Source organism: Engraulis encrasicolus, chromosome 4 (assembly GCF_034702125.1).
Source record: "Engraulis encrasicolus isolate BLACKSEA-1 chromosome 4, IST_EnEncr_1.0, whole genome shotgun sequence".
NCBI classification, from domain to species: domain Eukaryota; kingdom Metazoa; phylum Chordata; class Actinopteri; order Clupeiformes; family Engraulidae; genus Engraulis; species Engraulis encrasicolus.
In genome coordinates, this window is record NC_085860.1 from 22,035,484 (window position 1) to 22,060,483 (window position 25,000).

The following is a 25,000-nucleotide window of genomic DNA, read 5'->3' on the forward strand; positions in this document are numbered from 1 at the left end:
CTTTCTTTCTTTCTTTCTTTCTTTCTTTCTTTCTTTCTTTCTTTCTATCTCTTGCTTTCTTTCTTACTTCTTTCTTTCTTTTTTCTTTCTTTCTTTGTTTGCACTTTTTCTTTATTCCAATCTTTGTTAACTATCCTATACACTATCTCCCCTTCCCTCAAACACCACAACACACACATACACATGCCAATAAACATGCATAGTGTCATCAGATTGTACAATATGTATCTCCATGTGTGTGTCACCCAGGTGTGAGTGTGAAGGATCGCTGGCGGGAGATGCTGCAGGTTATCGAGCCTCACTGTGAAGACCATACACTCCTTTTCAACGACCTGCACTTCCTCATGGTGACGCTAGGGGGCACTAGCTCGGACTGCACACAGCGTCTGCTGGACAGCCTGAGGGAGCGAGCACGGTGAGACTACACACACACACACACACACACACACACACACACACACACACACACACACACACACACACACACACACACACACACACACAGAGAGACCTGGAGAGTGACATGTGTGGTTTATAGTAGGGCAGTACTCTGGCGGCTGAGTCCCTCATCTGCGTCTGGTAGCCCAGGTAGAAGAAGCCGTTGTGGACAAACTTGAGGGCCAACACACACACACACACACACACACACAAACAAGGAGAGAGAGTCACTCACACACACACAAGGAGAGAGAGGCACACACACACACATACACACACACATTCCCCACACGCACACGCACACACACATTCCCCACACGCACGCACACACACACATATACGTACATGTTCACACACTCATAATATATGTCAACAACTACAGCTTTGCCCGTACTCTTAACAGGTTTACATCTACTTGTCCTTTCACTTGCATACATTTTATGCTCACCTCTACTTAGCCTCTCGCATAGGTGTAAAGAATGATGTTGTAAACACCTCCTCAAATCCCACCACTCAGCGAAGCCCGCGGGATTCAACATTATGCAGCGAATGTCTGCCCTTGTGTATGCAAATTTCCATATGGGTAGACAACGTGCATTCATGCAAACGCACACCTTCTCAAGAACAGAACCGAACAGACACACTCACACTCTCTCTCACACACACACACACACACACACACACACACACACACACACACACACACACACACACACACACACATACACACATACACACACACTTACACACGCACACACACACAGACACACTTACATACACACACACACACGCACACGCACACACACTTCATTATGCAGAAAAGAAATGCATGCATGCACCACTCCTGTGTGAGTGCGTACGTACCATTTTTTCCCTCCTGACTGTCTATCCAGTAAGGCTCTCTTGGATCCCTAAGTGGGTCAGGAACACTGGAAAGAACTTAAAGAGCGCAAGAACAGGTCATGTCTGTGAGAATTGCGTAACCTGTGTGTATTCCCCCGGCAAAGCAAGCAGCTTGTCCACTTTCTCAGCACTGGCAATAAAACCTGTGCTTTTTTCATTTTCTTTTTTTTTTTACTGTTTGTCTAGCAGCAAAGGCCGCTGCAGTTGCAGCATCACAACACAGCCATTCAAAACGACATACTGTTTTATTGAGACATATACTGTAGCCTACAAATACACCAACACAGTCATTCACAACAACATACTGTTTTATTGAGACACAGCCTACAAATACACACTCACACCAACACAGTCATTCACAACAGCATACTGTTTTATAGAGACATAGCCTACAAATACACACTTACACCAACACAGTCATTCACAACAGCATACTGTTTTATAGAGACATATACACACACACAGCAGCACAACCATTCACAACAACATAGTGTATAGAGACACAGCCTACAAATACACACAGCAACACACACACACACACACACACACACACACACACACACACACACACACACACACACACACACACACACACACACACACACACACACACACACACACACACACACACACACACACACACACACACACACACACACACACACACACACAACCATTCACAACAACACAGTGTTTCAAGAGGCATATACAGGTACACAAACACACACACAGCAGCAAAGCCATTCACAACAACAGTGTTTCCTAGATACATATACACACACAGCAGCAGCAGCACAGCCATTCACAACAATACAGTGTTTTATAGACATACCACACACACAAACACACACACAGAGCAGCACAGCCATTCGCAAAAACACAGTGTTTGTAGAGACATACTATATATACACACACGCACAATCACAACAATACAGTCTGTTTCTTCAACATGTGCATATGTACTCACAGCAACACAGAGAAACACAGTCCGTTCTGTAGGTACTTATATGTACCCATACATTTACTCACAACAACGCATTCTGTTTTAGAGACATGTAGCCTACACATATGGTAGACGCAACACAGCCATTCACAGAGAGTGTTTATAGAAGCATATACGTACAAACACACAGCTTACATCTATGTATGACTCTTTTAAACAGATTCTTGTTGTGAAAGGCTGGGTTGTCATTCACAACAACACTGGTTGTTTTCTAGACATACATACACATACACACAGCTGTACAGCAATTCAAAACAGAATGTTTTATAAAGACACATACGGTAGGCTACACATATGCACAGCTACACAGCCATTCATTTCTGTCGTATAAAGACACAGACACATACACACAGTCATTCACAACAACGCTGTCTTTCTTATAGACAAATACACATATGGTACAGACAACCAGCAACCCTGCCATTCACAGCAGTCTGCTTTACAGATATGTTTATGTGGAAATGTGTATACTGGGAGTGCTAGACGTGCTACACCTTGATTATGCAGAGTGGGTGCGCTTTATTTTTTTTTTAATAAATAAATCTTCTTAGCCGAAAATTCCTTCCAGCCGAAAGTGTTTCTGAAGCACCGCATAACAGCAATGAGAATCCTCCTCAGGCTTTTACTCTCACCATACTAGAGTGTGTGTTTTGAGACATATTCATCACGAGAAAGACACGGTGGTTCTTGAAATGCTCAGGTGATATTACAGCTTTGATTTTTTTTCATCCGTCTTAAAAAGGGGGGGGGAAATCTTGAGTTTTCTTTTTAACCTCTTTCTATCTATTGTAAAGTAATGCTGTTTTCCCCCAGAAGGCAAAAGGGTTTGTCAAGGCAAAGAAAGGTTTTTCAGAAATACAGTTTAGTGTGTATATGCGTAGGCCTATCTCTTAATACATGTGTGCCTCTCTCTCTCTCTCTCTCTCTCTCTCTCTCTCTCTCTCTCTCTCTCTCTCTCTCTCTCTCTCTCTCTCTCTCTCTCTCTCTCTCTCTCTCTCTCTCTCTCTCTCTCTCTCTCTCTCCCTCTGTGTTTTTGCCTCTGGCTCAGGCTGTGGCTGTGTTTTTGCCTGTGCATATACATCTCTGTGTGTGTATGTGTACATCCTTGCTTGACGTGTGTGTGTTTGAATGTGCATGTGCATGCATGCATATGTTTGTGTGTGTGCTTCATTGTTTACTATGCATATGTGTTTGTGTTTCCTCTAATCTCTGCCTCATGTGGCGTGTGTTGTGTTGTGTGTGATGTCCAATTGTGTACCCAGAGACCCAGAGGAGCACCACCAGTACCAGCTGGCAGGGGGCCTGGGGCTGCCCATGTGCCAGGCGCTTGTGGAGTACGACCAGGGCAACTATGGCCGAGTGGTGGAGCTCCTCCAGCCCCTGCGATACCGCTTCAATGATATAGGGGGCAGCGACGCACAGGTGAGTCAGCCACCTGGCAGGAAAATTGAGGTAGAGGGATGAAGGTATTATTATAATAAGCAGACAATGTGTAGAAATCCATATTCCCCATATTACTTCGGTTATTTGAATGCTAAATTACTGATCCACATGGAGTAGAGCAGAAAGCCAAATTTGGACGTGTGCTAGAGTTTTCCTCAACATGGTGTAACTGTGCGAATTGTATTTTGCCACACTGTGGTTAATGTTTGTCTCCGTGTTCCAATATCCACACTTTTAGCCCTTTCCACACTGTGTTTGGGTACGTACGGAGTTCTATTTCTAATTGTGGCGAAATCAACTGCACTCTAAGTGCCCGTATTATGCCCTCAAAACGGCCGTTTTTCGAAGTGTGGAGTGAAGTGCACTTTTTCACAATCAATGGCCACCATGTTTGTTACGCTGATTCTCCGTAATAACAGGACAGTTTTGATTCTAAAGACAATCGCTGTGTGTACAGCTCCAGGCCACTTTATTAGAATAGCATGAAAAAGTTTATTTATTTCCATAATTCCATCAATAATGTTAAAGTGTCATGGATTGTAGATGCATGGCCCAGTTGTTTAACTATTCCAATCATTCAAGTTTTTCTTTTTACATAATTTGGCCTTCCAGCTCAAAAAAACCCATGAATTGGGAAATTCGCATTATTAGAATATTGTAATAAAATCACAATTTTCTTCATCAAAATTCGTTTCACATCAGTGCACATCAAATCAGTTGAAATTTGGTACTTTCTACATAACATGCAATGTTCAATACTTGGTTAGGACTCTCTCTGTCTTAATAACGGCCATGATGCGTTTAACATTGAAGTCAATGGCAGAAACAGTGCATGGGAGTAATGGAAGGCCAGATATCCTTGATGCTTTGCCGTCAGCTGTTCTTGTTTGTTGACCTGGTGTCCCACACTTCACTCTTCAATATACCCGTAGATACCCATGCTACGTTTTGGTGTTAACTCACCAGTTTAATTCTAACTCACCAGAAATAAAACCCCATTCATTTTCAATGAATTCTGGTGATTTATTTCTGCCATTGACTTCAATGTTAAACGCATCATGGCCGTTATTATTAATAATATTAAGACAGAGAGAGTCCTAACCAAGTATTGAACATTGCATGTTGTGTAGAAAGTACCAAATTTCAACTGATTTGATGTGCACTGATGTGAAACAAATTTTGATGAAGAAAATTGTGATTTTATTACAATATTCTAATGATGTGAATTCCCCAATTCATGGGTTTTTTGAGCTGGAAGACCAAAATATGTAAAAATGAACAATTTAATGATTGGAATAGTTTAAAAAAACTGGGCCATGAATCTATTATCCATGACAGTTTAACATTATTGATGGAATTATGGAAATAAATCAACTTTATCATGCTATTCTAATAAAGTGGCCTGGAGCTGTATAAGAGACAGGGTTAACCCAAAAATAATTGTCAACAAAACGAACATTGTTTGTGATTTGTATTTTGGCAATTTGGTAAACTCTGACACACGACAACAGTCATTTACGTTAAGTGTAAGAGACAGAATGTGATTTGGAATGGCACGTCATCCTCAAATTTTTCTGAGGGCAGAAAGTACACTCAACCTCAGTGCATAGTGCAGAGTTTGGAACATGCCACAACTGTTGTTTTAATATTTAGCTAACATTAGCCATGCAGTAGTTACACAATTACTAGTTGTGGACTTACATGGGTGAAGATAAAATTGTGTTAAAGAAATATTCAATTTCCAAATGAAAGTGACCAGGAAACATCCACACTGTGGAAAACAATGTAGGCAATGTTTACAAAGCAGATTCAGCTCACTTACAGTAAGTGTGTGCTCAATCAAACATAGATTAAGACATATAAAATAGATATTTGAAAGACATAGGAATTAAAATAGAGGAGCGTAAAATTAGAAAGCACCAACCGTCATGAGAGTGCCACTAATAAAATCACATCGAATGTAGGCTTTTATGGATGTGCCTTTATAAAACTGTCAATGCCCGCCCGGTCCGCTTAGCAAATATTAATGATGTGTGGGATTTGAGACTCTTCTGTGTGTGTCTCACTGTTGCTCATCTATCCTAGGAGGGCTGGTGCTAATAAAGAGATTTATGGAGTCAAACATGTCGTGCTTCAGGGTTAGACGGCACAGGCTGTGATGGCAGGAAGGATGTCTTCATCGGAGTCCTCATTGTGCCTCCTGATGTCTAGACGAATTAAAGAAATAAAAGGTGTGCTGGCAGGCAGACACATTGGTTTTGAAAAAGAAGCCTCTGCCTGCCTGCCTGCCTGCCTGCCTGCGACACAAAACTTGTTTATAACTTGATTTTTTTTTCTTTTTCTTTTTCTTTTATTTATTTATTCATGATCCGTAGGTGTTTGTGTTCTGAAGTGAATCTGAAAATGAACTGCTACCTCCTCTGTCTGGAATTACCAATAGGCACGTAGAGAGTTGTAATATTCTGTCTGGGTCTGTCTGTCTTCATCCGTAAGTCAACTTCAATAAGTGACAGATCAGGCTTTTGTTGTGGCAGTGAAGCAACATGACTATGCTAAAGGTGGTAGATTACCAAAGATCCATGTTCAGTTCTATGTCACAGCCATGTCACAAAAATTCAAAACTTATTCAAAAGCTTTTTTTTTCTTTTCTTTTTTTTTGTGTAACCCAAGGTCGTGATAGACCTTGTCTGAAACCCTCATCTTCTTGAATGATGGGGAGATAACACTATCATGTGTACAAAAAATTGTTGCCTCTCGCTCAATCGGTAGCGAATCTCTTTGAGGCTTCAGCAGGGAGGTTTAGTAACTTTCCATGCCGAGCTGTGCTATAGCTTTATAGTTCACGGTAAAAACTTCAGTCACTGCAAAAATAATGAAATTCATGTGGCAGTGTAGCTGTAGCAATCAGGCCGAGAGAACTAGTTTACCCCGAGTCTTCTCTCAGGCCATGGAGTTTGGGTCCTTGGGCACAACAGCCATGAAAGCAAATAAAAAAGTTTTTATTTTTCAAAAAACAGCCGACTGTAAGAAAGCATGAATGTTAAACACCACTGACACTGTCTGATGCATCGAGTCGTCTTTTTGTGTCTGCAGAGAGATGTGTTCACTCAGCTTCTCATTCATGCCGCCATCAAGTCTGAGGACAAACACCATCAGAAGTATGCAAGGTAAAACTCATCCACTCTCTCGAATGAAAAAGGCTCCTACACAGACAGCCTGGTGTAGTTTTAAAGGTCGCAATCGTGTTGTCTGTATTTCAATGTTCTGTCTTTAAAGATTGTCGTTATTTCAGCTGAACAGACTGTAATATTACACGTTCCTCTCCTTGTTTGTGAAGCATGGCTAGAATTAATTATGACCCGGCCATGTCTAATGTTTATTTGTCATTAACAGAGGCAGGGCAAAGTGCACTTGCAAAATACTTTTTGTTTCAACATTATTCCACTTTGTACTCCAATATGTACATGGGCACTTTTGCTATTTGCACTTCTGATTAGATGCTTATCTGCATTTTGTTATGCTTTAGCCTTAATTGTGTAAGGACAATAACGTTGGATCTAATCTAATCTAAAATCTAATCAAATACTGCATGAACAACTTGCAAATTCTAAAAGAGCCATTCGAAGAATATATGAATCTATGAAAATGTGTCGCTAATTAAGTCTTATCAGTTCTTAAGCATTTTGCTGAGTTAAGATACATTATGTGTCTTGGCTGGTCATTTCAAGCCGATTAGGGAAAAATATGAGTAGAGCCTACTTGCTGTGTGGACTCTTGAATCCATTAAATGTGCCGTATATTAATCTATGACATTTGCCATTCATCATTCACATACCCACACATCCACATATCAGAGATATTAAGAGCTTCAATATGCTGGATTGCTTGGGACGGCCATATACTTCTGTCTCTTAATCTGAAATATAGCATATAGTCCATTGGCATCAAAGAGAGATTAACTATATGTACATGAATGTATCTTGTTCGCATGGTTTCCATCTTACAAATGAAAGGTTTTGGCTATAATCAGAGATCAACCACTTGGGGAATCAGAAATCTTAACTGCGTCATCATGATTGCACTCAACAGATTCATCTTGTGTAATTCAGCCCGTCCCATCAATTATATAATACCCATCTCTCCAAACAGGTCTCTACTGGTGGAGCGAAATGCGCTGAGACCCGGGTCCCTCCTGACCGACCGAATGATGCAGAAGTTTGCTGCTTTGCATGTTTAATGAGTGACGATAAGGGGTGCGTTCCAATATGCAACCTTGCGTCCCCCACTTGTGCTTATGGCCTCGTACCAGGAAGTAATACTGCATCACTGACAACAGCATTATATTTCAATATCTCGCAAAAGCTCAGTTGTAAAGTAATTTTCTCATTTACAAACTAGATGATGAATGAAGAATAGTCCCCCCCAAAATTGTTTTGGCTAGGCTGACCGCGGGGAAACTTAATTGCCACAAGCACAAGTGGAGGACGCAAGGTTGCATATTGGAACGCACCCATGGTCTTGATGGTCTTAGCTCTGTCAGCTGTGTGTAGCTGAATTAAATGATAAATGTCCGCAACACTGTTAATGCCCCCAGTTGTTTTAATGGCACGACGTTTCGGACCTTAGTCCTCCTGAGGTTTTAACAGTGTTAACTGTTAAACAATGTTGGGGACATTCATCATTTACTTCAGTTATTTTATTTTGTCCAGCACCTGTGCCACTGATGTGTGCGCATTCTCTGCTTTCTCTAGCTTCGTGTAACTGCCTATTCAGGTAACCTGTCTCATGTCCAAAGCTGTATTCCCTGATAAGATTGTAGCTGTGTTTTAGAAAGACTCTTTCCAAAAACCTGAAAAAAATCTTTTTTTCCCCCACGGTCCATGTATTCCCCAGATCATCATCTCCTAAGGCCACAACTTTCTATCTGCCTGAGTTCCTGCCTGAAACCTTTTCAAACTATTTTTTTCCCATTATAAAGTGTTCAAGCAAAGGAAAGGTGGTGAATAGTCTGGCTGTATATCAGGAGACCAGCTACTGTATGCAGTACACCATGCACCTTAGCAGAGTGCAGTGTTTCCTGAGATAGTCAATGCTATGTCTACTTTAATCATGTTGGTTTGACAGGTTTTGTTGGGGCCAATTTTAACTTAGCCAATACTCATAGCCTAAAATCTTTTTGACGTGGATGAACAGGTGTACTCTATGCCATGGGACACCATGTACTGCACAACATTTTGCAGTTCCTTATTTGCAGAGATGATCAAAACAGCTTGAAAACTTTAAAACGGTCCCTGTGCTTTGATCAGAAATCTGGTCATCCATCCGCCAATCTGAACAGTTGTGGTAGTTGTCAGTTGGTTCAGTGAATCGGATGGAACAAATAAAGTATAGCAGGAATAAGCCTGCAATGTGTCAGCCATTGCATATGTTTTAACAGAAAGGTCGTTTTAAAGTCATAGAGGCAAATCCAAAGTAACTTCCATGTGTGGCAATCAATAGTAATTGGCATGTGTGGACACCTTTTGAATATTCACTTGAATAATGTTTCATATGTTTGTGTTTTTTTTTAATTATCGCCACCTGTGCAAGATGTCCATCATATTCATGCATGCGTAAAACCCACATGAATGATTCCATGTTTGTGCAAACAATGACTGTCAGTCATAGAAAAGTGAGAAAGTCTTTTTTTTTTTTTTTTTTTTTAGAAATGGTTCAGGAAGGATATCTCAAACAAAAAGTAAACTATACTGTATGACAACATATTATGACAGTATGACACTATTAGACAACATGATTAGTGAATTAAAAATATTGATTTTCAACCCTACAAATGTAGTTTGGTTTCGCACAACCGTTTAGATCTTATTATACATAGTATTTCCTGATGATATTGTATTTTAGTATTTTAAAAAGAGTCAGATGACAAGTTACTAAACATTGTAATCCACAATAGACATAGCCAATGCCTCACTGTTATTACTGTATGGAGCGAGGCATTGGCTTTATCCATAGTGCATTACAATGTTGTTTAGTAACTTGTCATCTGAGTCTTTGTAAAATACTGCAAGACAAGATCATCAGGAAATTCGACTCAATTTTTTTAAACTGCACATTTACAGTATCAAAAGTGTGGTGTAAATGTCCCTTACTCCGAACAGACCAATAGTACAAACCCCAACTCCGATGAAGTTGGGACGTTTGGTAAACAGTGAATAAAATCAAAATGCTATCATTTTCAAAACATTCAATCTATTCATTAGATGGAGAATAGTGAAAAGACAACATATTAAGTGTTAAAACTGAGAAAAAATATTGTTTTGGGGGACATATGTACTCATTTCTAATTTGATAAATCCAACACGTCTCAAAAGAGTTGGGACGGGGACAATAAATGGCAGCAAATGTCGAGGAAGACTAAAAACAAAACAAAAGACAACACTTAACAGTTAAATACATTAACCGATGAGATGATTTTTATATAAAAAACAGTGTTAATTCCTATCTTGGACATGATTTCACCAGCTTAAATGGCGGGTGTATTCCTTGTCATGTTTTGCAATGTTTTCCTTTCTGTAGTGCTTACAGTGTGACAGGTCTTGACCAAAAACCCACCATTTTATCACCTGCTGGTCCTTATGATGGAGCCAAACTGTTAAAACATAGTAGAGAATGCAATTTGACCTTACTATGTGGCAGTAATCGAAGATCTCCCTTCAAAATATAATGCATGAGTGGCTTTTCATGCTGTTTAAAACCAATTTATACCAATAAGCACTGTATTTAACTCTACAGATGAGTGAGAACATCTTAACCAATGCACTACTGCACCCGCATGCCATCATGGAGGCTGACTTTTGAAGCTAGCACTAACACAAGTTGGATGGTCCATTTTTACTGTAGCACAGGATGTGCAATGCTCTATTATTGTCAAAAAGAATGGACTTCTACAACTTCTGCTGACTTCTGTAAGCAAAGGACAGTTTCCCATGTCTTCTGGGTCTATTTCAAGTGAGCTCAGGTGCTTAGGAGAATGTTACACCCCTGTATCATTTTCATGCATTAAGCATTCTTAATATGGTAAATTTTCAATAGCTCTAGCACTCCAGGAATTAGAGTGAGACTACAGCCAATATATATTTCATGATGTCATGAACCTATACAATGATTTTATTAACAAAAATATGTCTTATATACACTCAATCGTGGTAAATCAAAGGGAATTCAAAAATGTATGTAATAACTATGGTAATTATTCCCTTTGCATCTTTAATTCTGAGTGACTCAGCCTCTCTGTGATGATCTTATACCTGGACACCTTTATTGTCCGTCAGTACAATTCATTTTGAAATGTTCTTCTTTGTTGTTTTATCTTATTTGGATGTTTACTAAATTTCACTGATCCCCGTCCCAACTCTTTTGAGACGTGTTGGATTTATCAAACTAGAAATGAGTACATATGTCCCCCAAAACAATATTTTTTCTCGGTTTTAACACTTAATATGTTGTCTTTTCACTATTCTCCATCTAATGAATAGATTGAATGTTTTGAAAATGATAGCATTTTGATTTTATTCACTGTTTACCAAACGTCCCAACTTCATCGGAGTTGGGGTTTGTACAAGTTCACTTCATCTCAGTTGACATGATAATGTAAGAAATACTGTATAAAGCATGTTTTGTATTACCATATAATGTGAAGAGACAAATTGCATGTTAGACTGAATTTTAACAATGGATTCGAGTTAATTGCCTGTAATATTGAGCCAACATTTTGTACATTTTCCTAGAAAGTGAACACGTCTTCTACTCTTCAAACTGTGGTGATGACGGCTAGACCTTTAATTGCATGTCAGCTCTAAGCAGCTGTTCAAACACATTCAAAAGATAAAGCGTCTTCTCCATCATGTTAAATGTGGTACTGAGTGTATAATTGGATGAGATAAACAATTCACACATTCCAGCATAGCTCTCAAGAAGAGACAGTGTACAGCTGAGACTTTTAAAACATTAAACATTCTTTATTACCAAATGAACATAAACTGACAAATAAAAAAGTGGGAAAAAAGTGTTTATCATAAACTTGTTGAATATTCACAAATGTTCCAATAAATAATTAGCAGTATGCCCGCTGATCGTTTGGTCTGTGTTGTATGTTGAGTTTGTTCTTCAACAGTTTTTGAAGTCCCAGTGTAATGACTGGGTCTTCAAGTTCCTGTAACACAAGTCTTCTCCTAATCTAGTTGGGCGCAGTTACATGACAGTACTCCGGTTTTAAACAGAATGGTAGCAGTATTCGGTTTGTGCATGAACTCTTTATGTGTGGCCATGCTCCGGAATATTCAGATTGCAGAATGTTGCTCCATGCATGTAAATCAGAGAGACTGGATCGGTATATACTTATAGAGTCTCTGTATAAATGGAGTGTTATGGACTTCAGAAAAAAATGCTGTCAATATTCTGTTTGAAACCAGAATACCGTGCCTGTAACTGCCCTGAATATCATCCTTGTGAGTGCTGCTTTTGTCCTTAAGGGTTCTGCATCATATGAATGAGCTGATCTCATTCTGTATCTGGGAGATGAGGATCTGAGAAAGCACAATTCCAGCAATCTGTAAAAAATAAGAACATGTCAATTAAAATCAAATTGAATTTGAAATTGCAACTGACTCATTTGCACAATATATTCAATGCATTCTGCATGTTCTTTGTTCAAGTCTTTGAAGGGAATAGGACTCGGTGTGAAGGCCTACACCACACACACACAAACCCCAAGTACCTGTAAGCTCCAGTCAAGTCAGAAATGCATATAATGACTGAAACACATAAAGGCAAACACGATCTTCTGTCCATAATTTGAGACCGTATTTAGTGTAGCCTATATATTTAATGTTGTGCATCCATCACTGTATTATTGAGTGGGACTTGTACTGTAGGAGGCCTACAGTAGTCATTTGTCAGTGCTGTGGTGCTGGATGAGATCAAACTTTGAATTGCTCTGTACTAGGGCTGTAACAATATTGTATCGAACCGTGATACACAGAGTCATTATACTGTATAGCAATGCAAGGAGGCAGTATCGTGATACGCCCTTTCAAAGTTTTCTTACCTTTGAGTCAAGAAAACAACCACATGATATGATGCGATAGTGCTTCAAATCCTCATCATTAGTATTTTTAAACTTTTTTTGTTATCAGCAGCCTCTTCTAACGTATTCTACTTATGAACTATCATAGTTGTCAGAGATTTCAAAAATCGTGGGGTGTATCAAACCATATATGTCAAAAAATAATGATATGAATCGAATCGTGAGTTGAGTGTATCGTTACAGCCCTACTCTGTACGTATTCTGGCTGACACAGCAGCTTTAGCCCAGACTGAGGCAGGCAGGTATATAGCATTAAAGTAACCACACATAAGACTTAAAGATTCAGGACAAAAAAAAAATCTGCTGAAAAATTGTACAGTTTACAAGTATTGTCTCTGGGTACTGAGGCCAGAGATTTGACTCAGCTCCCAGGCTAAGAGAAGACTTTTAGAGCCTTTTACTGAAGGCAAAGGTGGTACCGCTCATCACATCAAGACTGCTATGCAGCATTCTTCCTCTGCAAGCATTATCGTGTGTGGAACGTCTCCAAGAGGAAGACGTGACTCTCTCCAAAAGCCTCATCTCATCTACACACTCAAAGTCAGGCAGTCTGACAGTGTTAATTCAACACCCAGCGAGTAAGACCAACACTAGGAGTGTTGAATTTAACACCATCAAATTGCTGCACCTAATTCTGCTAAATTTACTGCATAGAGAAGACACACAGGGCTACATTTGATGGCTGCGCCAGCTGGACTGTAGCCACCGTCTTCAGCGCGTCTCCAACTTTGTGTAATATTATATCATCCGCCACTGCCAATCTACACCACTGCTGCTGCTGCACGGAACCACCAGCCACACTAACACACAACAGCAGCAATGGTGGAGGACGGCAAGTGGGAGGCAGCAACTTGAGACAAGGGGCCACGGCTGCTGTGTTGGCTCAGATGCTACCCTCCCTTGGCCGGCCTGCCTGCCTGCCTAACGCTCCCCAAGGAGTCTTGCACTGATGTGTCCCTACAGTACACTGGAATTTGGCAGGTAGCCATGACTACTCGAATGCGGGAATTCAGAATGGCCTTTTCAGGAACTACTTGAGCTGTATGTCTCTCTCTCTCTCTCTCTCTCTCTCTCTCTCTCTCTCTCTCTCTCTCTCTCTCTCTCTCTCTCTCTCTCTCTCTCTCTCTCTCTCTCTCTCTCTCTGCTAGTTTTGAGAGGTTGTCACAGCTGTTTTAATATTAAGAGCTCCTTTTTTCATATCATACCAGTTGTGACCACTTCTCAACACCAGTAGTCACAGTGAAGGCAATGAAGGACAGAACCGTTTGACAACTTTTTGGAAGAAAAAAAAATCACAAGTCAGGAACCAGCAGTTTCTTCTTAGAAGTCTGAGTAATTACTTTGGACAGCTTGTGAAATTAACACGTGTTGTTTCCAAATATTGCTCAAATCATACACATGATCAGTAGTCACCCAAGTGTTCATGAATTTTTGTACATGAGCGCTGTTTGATTTATGAGGCGTGGGTGTTTTTGTCGGAATTTTTTTTTTTCTACGTGTTGCTTTTTATTTTAAGAAGCTGCTCGCTTCGCAACAGGAGGGCTGGAAACAGGTTGGAAGAGGAAAAGAAACAGAAAGGCTCGGCTGGTGTGCTGAATATCAGAATTCGACAACGTGAAGGCTTTTCGCATAATAATGCAATTGTCTTGGCAGCATCATCGGTTAGTCACAGTGTAGGCTCTTGATGTCTAGACAGGTTGAGGGAGGGAAGGATACTCTCCCACAAGATTGTGTGTGTGTGCGTGTGTGTCAAGGTGTGTCCAATTCCTCTCTCTCTCTCTGTCTGCTCTCTACTTTGTAGGTGTGTGTGTGTGTGTGTGTGTGTGTGTGTGTGTGTGTGTGTGTGTGTGTGTGTGTGTGTGTGTGTGTGTGTGTGTGTGTGTGTGTGTGTGTGTGTGTGTGTGTGTGTGTGTGTGTGTGTGTGTGTGTGTTGCAGGCAGTTGGGCATAGGGTGTTGGTAACAGGTGTGGTGGCTAAATAGGTTTTTTAAAAGTCAATATGAAAGGGAGAAGGGTATATGGGAGTGCAGATGGGTTGTTCTGGATTTTCAGAATGAGGTCGATCATCCTCTACAGCCAGACACATTAGCTCACTACAGGGTTCTCCTGTCATGCCTATGTGAGTAGCACTACAGGGGGTCCTCTCCTCCCCTCCCCTCTCCTATCTTCTTCTTGCCTCTCCTATTCTCCCCTGTCCTCCACTCTGCTCTCACCTTCTCCTCTGTTCTCTCTCTCCTCCACTCTCCTCTCCTTGCCTCTCCTCTCCTTGCCTCTCCTCTCCTCTCCTCTACTCTCCTCCCTTCCTCTTGCCTCTCCTCTCCTCTCTTCTCCTCTCTTCCTCTCGCCTCTGCTCTCTTCCTCTCCTTGCCTCTCCTCTCCTCTCATCTGCTCTCTTCCTCTTGCCTCTCCTCTCCTCTCGCCTCTCCTCTCCCTCTCCTCTCCTCTCCTCTCCTTTCCTCCTCTTGCCTCTCCTCTCTTCCTCTCGCCTCTGCTCTCTTCCTCTCCTTGCCTCTCCTCTCCTCTCATCTGCTCTCTTCCTCTTGCCTCTCCTCTCCTCTCGCCTCTCCTCTCCCTCTCCCTCTCCTCTCCACTCGTCTCTTCCTCTCGCCTCCCCTCCCCTGTCCTCCCCTCTCCTCTCCTCTCTTCATTTCACCTCCTCTCCCCTCCTCTCCTCCTTTCCTCTCCTCTCCTCTCCTCTCTCCCTCTCCTCTCCTCTCTCCTCTCTGTACATGAGTCTATCTCCCTGCCTCTGCAACCCATTGTGAACAATACTCATTAAGTCCTACACATGAAAATAAACCAAAGACATTTAAAGATCCCACATCATCATCCGCTGTTGTTAATGTCTGCTGATGCTGACATGCTGTGTGTGTGTGTGTGTGTGTGTGTGTGTGTGTGTGTGTGTGTGTGTGTGTGTGTGTGTGTGTGTGTGTGTGTGTGTGTGTGTGTGTGTGTGTGTGTGTGTGTGTGTGTGTGTGTGTGTGTGTGTGTGTGTGTGCGCAAGAGAGGTGAAAAAGGCAGCCAAGAAGTGGCTGTGTGTTGGCACTTAAGCTTCCAGAACATCTGCCTGTAGAGACTCACACTCTGACTCAGATGCATTTGCTGTAGGCGGGCTGTACTGAGTGCATACATTACACTTTAAGCATCTCGAGTGTGTCCATCTGAATGAGCACGTCTACACACATATAGCTGTACATCATTTTCTGTTATGTCTGCAACGTAGGCAACCAGATGTTTACCAGATGTATGGATACTTACATTTGTGTGATGACAAAAGCCTGAATCTCTTACAGCTGATACATTTTTCTTTTACTTAACTTTTGTAGATGTGCCTCTCTCTGTATATTTACGTTAACCTACTTTAGAAGTGCCAGCCCAGCTGTGTTTGCATATTTCATATGTGAATTTTGCACATGCAACATATAGTACTGTATATCAAAACCCCACTTGCTCAGTTTGCAATCACGTAAACTAATATACAAGGCAATCCTCGTTGAGCGTACTTTCTGACTCACGCTACAGAACATTACAATGTACTCGAGTTCGTTTGTGATTTGTTTGTACTTGGCTTGAGTTTGTTTGTGATTTGTATTATTTCGGAGTGTGTGTGTGCGTGTGCGTGTGCGTGTGCGTGTACGCACGTGTGTGTGTGTGCGTACGCGTGTGTGTGCGTACGCGCGTGTGTGCGTGTGTACATGAGAGACAATGAGAGAGTGTAGTGTAGGCATCACCTGGAGAGATGAGACATGCAGACAGACTGACAAAGTGGTGTGAGACAGAGAGAGAAAAAACGATAGGCCATAGGGCCTATGTGGTTTGAGAGTGATGGTGGTGGGTGCACAACACACACACACACACACACACACACACACACACACACACACACACACACACACACACACACACACACACACACACACACACACACACACACACACACACACACACACACACACACCAGAAGTACAATCAGTGGTCATACAAGTATGTGAAGTGGCGATGCTGTATACAAAGTGCAAGAGTAAAGTGCCATCGGCATGGTGAAAGAAATGTCCATGGAATATCCTCCAGTGGCCTTGGAATGTTCATGTGGTTTTCTTCAGTGTGTTGATGAATCTGATGGCTTGTGGAAAGAAACATTTGTTTGTGCATGGTTGGGTGTGTGAGAGAGAGAGAGAGAGAGAGAGAGAGAGAGAGAGAGAGAGAGAGAGAGAGAGAGAGAGAGAGAGAGAGAGAGAGAGAGAGAGAGAATGAGTGTGTGTGTGTAAGTAATGTGGGCATCTCATCACCTGTGGCAGAGCGAAGCCCAGGGCCAGCGAGCCCACCAGCAGCAGATGGGTCTCGATCCACATGACCGCCCGCTCGGCACAGCCCACCGCATACACAGACGCACTGGCCTCCAGGTGCTTCTGGGTCTGCGCCCCGAAGCCACACATGGTGTTGATCACTGCCTGGTAGGTAAACAACCCCGGCCGCCATGATGGAAGAGCAAAAGGCAACAGTGAGTCAAATCGTGCAACAACAGGTTGTCGTGGTCATCAGGGCTCTAAATTAACTTTTTTTTTTCATTACCAGCTAAAATGATAGTAGATGTCAATCTCACTAGCCAAACACACACTCACTAAGGGGCCAAAGTGGCTAGTATGCATTCTTTTCTACCAGCCGAACTGAAATTTCACCAGCATTTAGAGTAGAGTAGAGTAGAGTAGAGTGGAGTAACTTTATTAATCCCCAGGGGGAAATTCAGGGCCATTTGGCCAGTTGGCAGACGATTTAGAGCCATGGTTGTCATTATTGAGTGTATTATGGCAGGACATAGTTACAGTAGTAGCCTATTGATGATGAAATGTAGAAAACTACACATTTCCTTAAAATCGGCAATCATTAACAGCATTTATGTTACTTAACTCTCCAGCCAGCCAGTGTTTAAACTCTACTGCCAGATACTTTCTGTAGGAGACAGAGCCCTGGAGGTATAGCCTAAAGAAATTAATATGTGTCTACAAATATAACATCAGAGCCAAAGATAGGAGTAGAATTGTGATTATCTTGGATTGTGGCCAGAGTATGCATTGCAATTATTGATCCTTTCATGAATATGTACTTTACTTAACTGGTCTAACCAAAGCACAGTAAGTTGCGCAGATAAAGATGTCCATTTCTGGAAATTCAAAATGGAGGACATGGAGAAGACCCACCTTTTCATGTAAGGAAAGTGTCATTTTCCCAATCATAATGAATACTTTGAAATTTATGGTGGTGGTGAAAATGAATGAAAAAGACAACATTTGGTACATTCTGGAAATACTAAACTACTAAACAAATGACATACTCTACCTTTAAAGCTTTATTTTAATACCAACCATGTCTATCAGTTATCAGATGGTCCTTACATAGAGAGTATATTGGCCTATGTCTCGCCATTCATTTTTGGAAGGGTCTGGCGTTATCAACCTGAAATAGATTCCTGAAGGCATCACCAACATGCCCACCAGGCAGTGATGGGCAACCTGGATTTCAGGAGCTACAATACAGTGTCAGTTATTCCAAATGAGCCGGTTTTAGTTATGCAAAATGTCCTAACTAAAATTTACAGTTTAAATTGACTGCATTTACGTATATAGCGCCTTTCCACTCCTTCGAGCACTCAAAGCGCTTTACATTGCCTCACATTCACCCATTCACACTCACATTCACACACCCGTGGCCGTGGCTGCCACGCAGGGTACCACCCTGCCACCAGGAGCAACTTGGGGTTAAGTATCTTGCTCAAAGACACAGCGATGGAGTCAGGTCAAGCGGGGCTCGAACCTGCAAACGGCTCCTCGGTTGCCGAACGGCTCCTCTACCTCCTGAGCTACCACCGCCCCATTACGTCCAGGTCTTGTGGAATATGTGGCACTGGATTGCAGCTTCTGAATCCAGGTTGCCAGGGGCGTTAGCTGATCTAATGCTATACAGGGTCACAGTAGGGCACTGAGAGATAATGTGACCACGCGAAGCGCGCAAGCAAAACTGTTTTTTTACTGTTATTTATTTTAAAAAGCTTGTGAATGAATTATATTATTGCAAGAAGTGGATGTGCGCTATTTTGTGCGCATTCTGATAACTCTGTTAGCTAAACTTGAGCTAAATTCCAAATTCTAACGGGGCACAGCAAATCAATACCCAGGCACGTGCCCCTGTAAAATAGGTCTGGCGACGCCCCTGCAGGTTGCCCATCCCTGCCGCCAAGCAGCTTCCATACGTGCAGTACAGGATGTTGACGCTGAGTGCGTTTTAATATGCGACCTTGCCTCCTCCGCTTGCGCTTGTCTCCTCGTCCCGCCTCCTGGCCCCTCCTCCGTGGAGAAAACGTAAAGTTTCCCAGCTGTCAGCCTAGCCACAACAACTTTTGAGGGACTGTTTTTCATTCACCATCCCAATTGCAAATGAGAAAAAGACTCTACAATTTAGCTTTTGCAAGATATTGAAATATAATGCTGTTGTCAGTGATGTCATCATGATGAGAAGCAAGTGGAGGAGGCAAGGTCGCATATTGCAACGCACTCACTAACTTGTGGGGGGCAAGCTGAGCAGAAGGGGGCAGTAGTATACCCAAAAGCAAAGCAGTGAGGGTCCAAAAAAAAATCCTTCAAAATTATATCTGATATTAAAGGGCATTTAAGCAAGGCAGTCCTTCCGAGATGAAATCGGAAAATGCCTAAGCGGAGAATGATACAGTTTTGCTCTGGCACAGCATAAGTGTCTATGACATAAGCAGACCCCCCACCTCACGACAAGATTGGGTTTCCAATTCTCAGCTAAAGCTGCCTAAGGCAGAGATATATATCCCTTTTATTCTTCACAGATCAGCACTGGGTTCCCGTCCCAAATTGTTTGCTGCTCTCTGCCTTATTGGATCTGCTCTGCGACAAAACTTAATATGGCTGATAGACGCAATGCATCACCTCTACAGTCATACCTATTACCAGCTACGAAATCACCAGCCTCATCAAGTTAGCCAGAATCACCATCACTTATCTGACTCCAATGTGTGGAAAAACCAAATCATGTATGTTCAATTTGGACCTGTGAGCCACATTTATGGGAGGAAAAAAGAAATTGCTGGAAACTGGCATTGGAGCTGTGTATCTTGAACATTTATCCATAGCCTACTGGAGCTTACTGTAGGCCTACATGAGACCCTTCTGAGCACCCCAAGCCCAGTGTTAAACCAGCAATTTCTGTGTCTTAAAACAGTTGACATCTCCAACAACTGGTTAGCAGAACCAACAGTGACGGGTCGTAAGTAAATGTCACTCTTAATTTAGTTCTGACCACACACTGTACTGTATTTCTCACATCTGGGTGAGTTGTTGAGGGGTAATGAGAAACCTCTGGTGGCCAGAGTAGGTATTGCAACGATGCTGTTCATTGATACTGCGCATTGCTTATTACCAAAATTTGATCTTTTCATGAATATTCACTTGATAATGAACTAATATTTACTAGTGTGACCAAAGTAAAGTAAGTTTTGCATCTAAAAATGCCGGACAATGGACAAGATCCCGCTTTTCATGAATGAAAAGTGCAATTTACCCATAATTAATACTTTGAATTTGATGGCGGTGGTGGTGTATTCGTGAAAAAAGGTAACATTTGTGAATGGGCAGCATGATTTTTAGAAATAAGCTACTAAAAATATTACACAGTGCGTCTCTAATGGTGCAGTATAGAGAGAGAGGGCTGCTATTCATGGTGTCCTGTGCTGTCTCCCTACCTCAGGTCACAGGATCAATGTAATTGAGCTGAGCAAGCTGGCCTCTGTTACAGATACCCTCTGTGTTCTCTGAAATTCCTTTGTACTCTTTTTTGATAAATATGTACATCAATACACGATGCTGATTTTGGAAGAGGCATGTGACCCCAGTCTGACTTCAAAGTTAGTCACAGTGGCTGTTTGTGACCCCAGTCTGACAACAAGGCTAGTAGCAGTGGCTGTCTGTGACCCCAGTCTGACTACAAGGTTAGTCACGGTGGCTGTCTGTGACCTAGTTATAATCCCTGCTGACCCTTGGCTAATGAAGTAGACGTGTCTAGCTGGGTCAGCCTGAAAGGTGACAGGACAGCCACCCCGAGTGAACCTTTCTCACCTACATACCTCCTCTTCATTACATTGCATTACATACATTGCACTGAAGCTGACACTTTTGTCCGAACAAATTACAGTTATTTAGGAACAGGGTATAAGTCAGGCCTGGAGCAATATGAGGTTCAATGCCTCTCTCAGGGGTACCAGGGAGGATATGAGATTCAAACCGGAAACCTTGTGATTCATAATTCCCTAATACAATAAAATACAATACAATACAATACAATACAATACAATACAATACAATACAATACAATACAATACAATACAATACAATACAGTACAATACAATAGGCTGCTATACAATACACCATGTATTTATATAGAACAGTATCACATGAGGTTGACCCAAAGCGCTTTCTAAATACACATACATATACAGTACACAATCCCACATTCACACACCAGCTCTGGAGGCTGCTGTATGGCACCAATTGTCCGGAGTTCATGTGAGAGTGCACACACACATGCACACACGCGTACACACACACAAAGAAAGTAATAATAGTCCTAAATAAATACACTGGAAGTGATGGTAACATAGCCTAATGTCATAACATCAAGATCATAATCATAATCATTGGAGCATGGCTGCCCTTCATCTCATCCGTGTCATGAAGTGCCCAAGGGGACAGCATAAGAGAGCACAGGTCACCTGGTCTCCGATGTGATCTATAGCCATAATTATACATCTGATTATAAAACCCTAGTTGGCCCCAGGGTGCCCTCCTTATGGTACTGGAGGTGGAAGGAAAGCGAACAGAAAGGAGCAGGACATTAAAGTGATACTATCCCATTTTGGAAATAAGCTCATGTTACACCTCCCCTTGACTTAAATGATTGAGTTTTACCTTTCTCCTGTACTTTCTGTACTTTCAACCGTTCTCTGAGTATGACGGTGCAAATTTTACCTCCATGCGAGCATTTAACATTGAGTCCTATGAGACCAGCTGGCGGCTCGCTGGTCTCATAGGCAGGGCTTTGAACCGTTATTTTTTTCCAAACGTTCCGTTCCGAACAGAAACGGAATAATAACGTTTCCGGTTCTGAGTTCCACCAATAAATTGACGTTCCCGAACCGGTTAGAACCAAAAAATATTGTTCCCGGGAACGGTTAATTTCGTTCCTGTCAGCTGATTACTTCCCATAGGCCTAACTGACGTCAACCAAGAAAGACGGAAGTGCTAATGAGTCAGCCTACATTCAAAACTGTTTATTCAAGCGGATGAAAAGATTATCCTCCAGAATTTTGTCATTCAGGGACGACCTAAGCGGAGAAGCAGAGAATAAAGTTCAATGATGAAAATGTACGCTCCACGCTGACTTGGGTCATGGGGAGCACTGCTGTATGATGGACATTGTGAGTTTGTGCATATTTGAAGCGGCCATGGATGCCCAATAACGCCGAACATTGTCGGTGCGCTTTACACGCGCTTCCCTGCAATGTCTTACAATAATGCAATGCAAACTCTGTCCTTTTGTATGACAGTGGTTTCTCTTAATTAAGATGTGGAGTGAAGACTTTGTCATCTACAGCTCTCTCTCCATTCAGTCAGAGAATGTCTGATGTCACACAGGACTTGAACCTCAGCCGTCATGGTAACATGCGCAGGATTAATGACTTTTTTTTTTGTTTGAGGAACGGTATTAACCGGTATTAACCGGTATTAACCAGTTACCACTATTTTTAAATAAGTGTTCCCGTTCCAGAACATAAAAAATAATAACGTTTCTGGTTTCGTTTCTGTTCCCTGTAAAATACAAAAGGTTCCTGGTTTTCGTTTTCGTTCCTTGAACCGGTTCGAAGCCCTGCTCATAGGACTCAATGCTAACTGCTAGCTTGGAGGTAAAATTTGCACTGCCATACTCAGAGAACAGCAGGAAGTACAGGAGAAAGGTAAAACTCAATAATTTAACTCAAGTGGAGGTTTAATATGAGCTTATTTCCAAAAATGTGACAGTATCACTTTAAGCAGCCAAGCGTTGTTTGGGATGTACAGGTACAGGTATATATATATTTTTGGGGTACATCGTTCCCTACAAAACCCTAGATATGTATGGAGATATTTTTGTCTTTTTCTATTACTTATATAAAAGTGTTGACACAGCAAGTGCTGTGCAGCAGGCACACCAAGGAACTGTCAGCCTTCACCACACACAGAATAGTGAAAAGGTGTCCTTACATTACCCCGAGCAGCAAACACTCTCGATCCTTACACGCTCAGAAGACAACAACACACAGAGAATAGTGAAAAGGTGTCCTGACATTACCCCAAGCAGCACACACTCTCCATCCTTACACGCTCAGACGACAACAACAGGTCTGGAAGGACTACTGTGTAGGCCTATGTCAAGTTGTGGGGACAAACAGTACACCCTGAACTACACTGAACTTTTTCTACGCACGCACACACACTCTCAGGATATGGTATGCTGCAACATATTTTGCAGCTATCCTTGAATATTGTCCTTCGCCTAAGATGTAGGCCAGTTGTTTTGTTGTCATTATGAAGGTTGAAACATTTTGGGCAGTAAAGTGGAAAGTGCATCTCAGTTTCAACCCTCTCTCTCTCTCTGTCTGTCTCTCTCATACACACACACACACTCTCTCTCTCTCTCTCTCCCCCCTCTCTCTCTCTCTCTCTCTCTCTCTCTCTCTCTCTCCTCTCTCTCTCTCTCTCTCTCTCTCTCTCTCTCTCTCTCTCTCTCTCTCTCTCTCTCTCTCTCTCTCTCTCTCTCTCTCTCTCTTTATTATGCACAAACAGGAATGATCTGATTGAGACAGACTTTGAGAAAGCAGTACAAGCCAAGCTGGCGCAGACAATTGAGCTGCCTACTGAGCTGGTGTCCATTGGCAATTTTGCTGCCTGGCTAGAAAGGGGGGCATGTGTTTAAGATGCCAAGACTGTCAAAACTCTTTCCCTTTCTCAAGCACACAGAACATAAAAAGGTTTTTTTTCCCACCCAGTTTGTCCCAGGGAAATGGCAGGTTGTAGGAAGGGATGCAGAATCCATAAACCCAGCTGAGAAAGAGATTAGCCTGCATCATCCCCTGGCAGTGCTTTGAGTAGGTGGACTGCATTTTCCAAAATGTTATTCAGTATTGGAAAGTTCACTTTTACTGTACAGTGTATAATTGTATAAAGCTGCTGTATAATGTATAATGCTGCTGAATGCGTCACGATAGTTGTGTAGGGACTGGGGAGGTTGGTGTAATTGTTTATTTCTTTGTCTGCAGTATTTTTACCTTTGCCAAGAAGTTTATATTTTCGTTTTTTACATTTACACAATACACAATGCACTTGCCTGCACGCACACACATCCTATATCTGATTTATGTGTTTTTCACAGTAGCTATATGTTGGTATGCATTATGGCTCTAGCTGATTCTTTTGAGTCTCTGAGTAGGCCTATATATTATATTATATTATATTATATTATATTATATTATATTATATTATATTATATTATATTATATTATATTATATTATATTATATTATATTATATTATATTATTGTATTACATGGTGATGTTTCAGCTGAATGGCATGGTATAGAGAGAAAACAGAATTTCATTTTCCGTGTATGACTTTTGCATTGTGAAGAAAGTGACAATAAAAGCTGACTTGACTTGACTGACTTGAATAGAATTGGTCGACATCCATTTACCTCATCCATGACTGGGGGAGTATAGTTACTCAAACGGGACTCGTAATCAGGCCCTCTGGAGTACCAATCTGGTGCTATGACAGCTACACTAAAAGCAGAAGGATTGTTGGCATGACAGTATAAGAGTACACCCATAACCCTAGTGATGGTCATTCCATTACACTGCCTTCCCCTTCGTTTTGGGATGTAGACCCATACACTTGACCCATAAACTTTGGGTGTCCCTCACATATCTCTCACCATACTTCTCCCATCCAGGATACTAC

General features: G+C 41.7%; 2 protein-coding genes across 2 annotated transcripts in view; one reads left to right on the plus strand and one right to left on the minus strand.

The window, feature by feature from the left end:
- The window catches only part of ttc38 (tetratricopeptide repeat domain 38), a 28,981-nt gene extending 20,613 nt beyond the window's left edge, over window positions 1-8,368 (plus strand). Inside the window, exons 11-14 of the mRNA XM_063196893.1 lie at window positions 250-415; window positions 3,607-3,766; window positions 6,881-6,954; window positions 7,937-8,368. Of these exons, the coding sequence (XP_063052963.1) occupies window positions 250-415; window positions 3,607-3,766; window positions 6,881-6,954; window positions 7,937-8,024 (488 nt within the window). The 3' untranslated portion in view covers window positions 8,025-8,368. The remainder of the gene's footprint in view (window positions 1-249; window positions 416-3,606; window positions 3,767-6,880; window positions 6,955-7,936) is intronic.
- A 3,040-nt stretch (window positions 8,369-11,408) lies between these two features.
- The window catches only part of tspan33b (tetraspanin 33b), a 60,908-nt gene continuing 47,316 nt past the window's right edge, over window positions 11,409-25,000 (minus strand). The window contains exons 7-8 of the mRNA XM_063196895.1: window positions 17,221-17,382; window positions 11,409-12,396 (exon numbers count right to left, since the gene is read on the minus strand). Of these exons, the coding sequence (XP_063052965.1) occupies window positions 12,328-12,396; window positions 17,221-17,382 (231 nt within the window). The 3' untranslated portion in view covers window positions 11,409-12,327. The remainder of the gene's footprint in view (window positions 12,397-17,220; window positions 17,383-25,000) is intronic.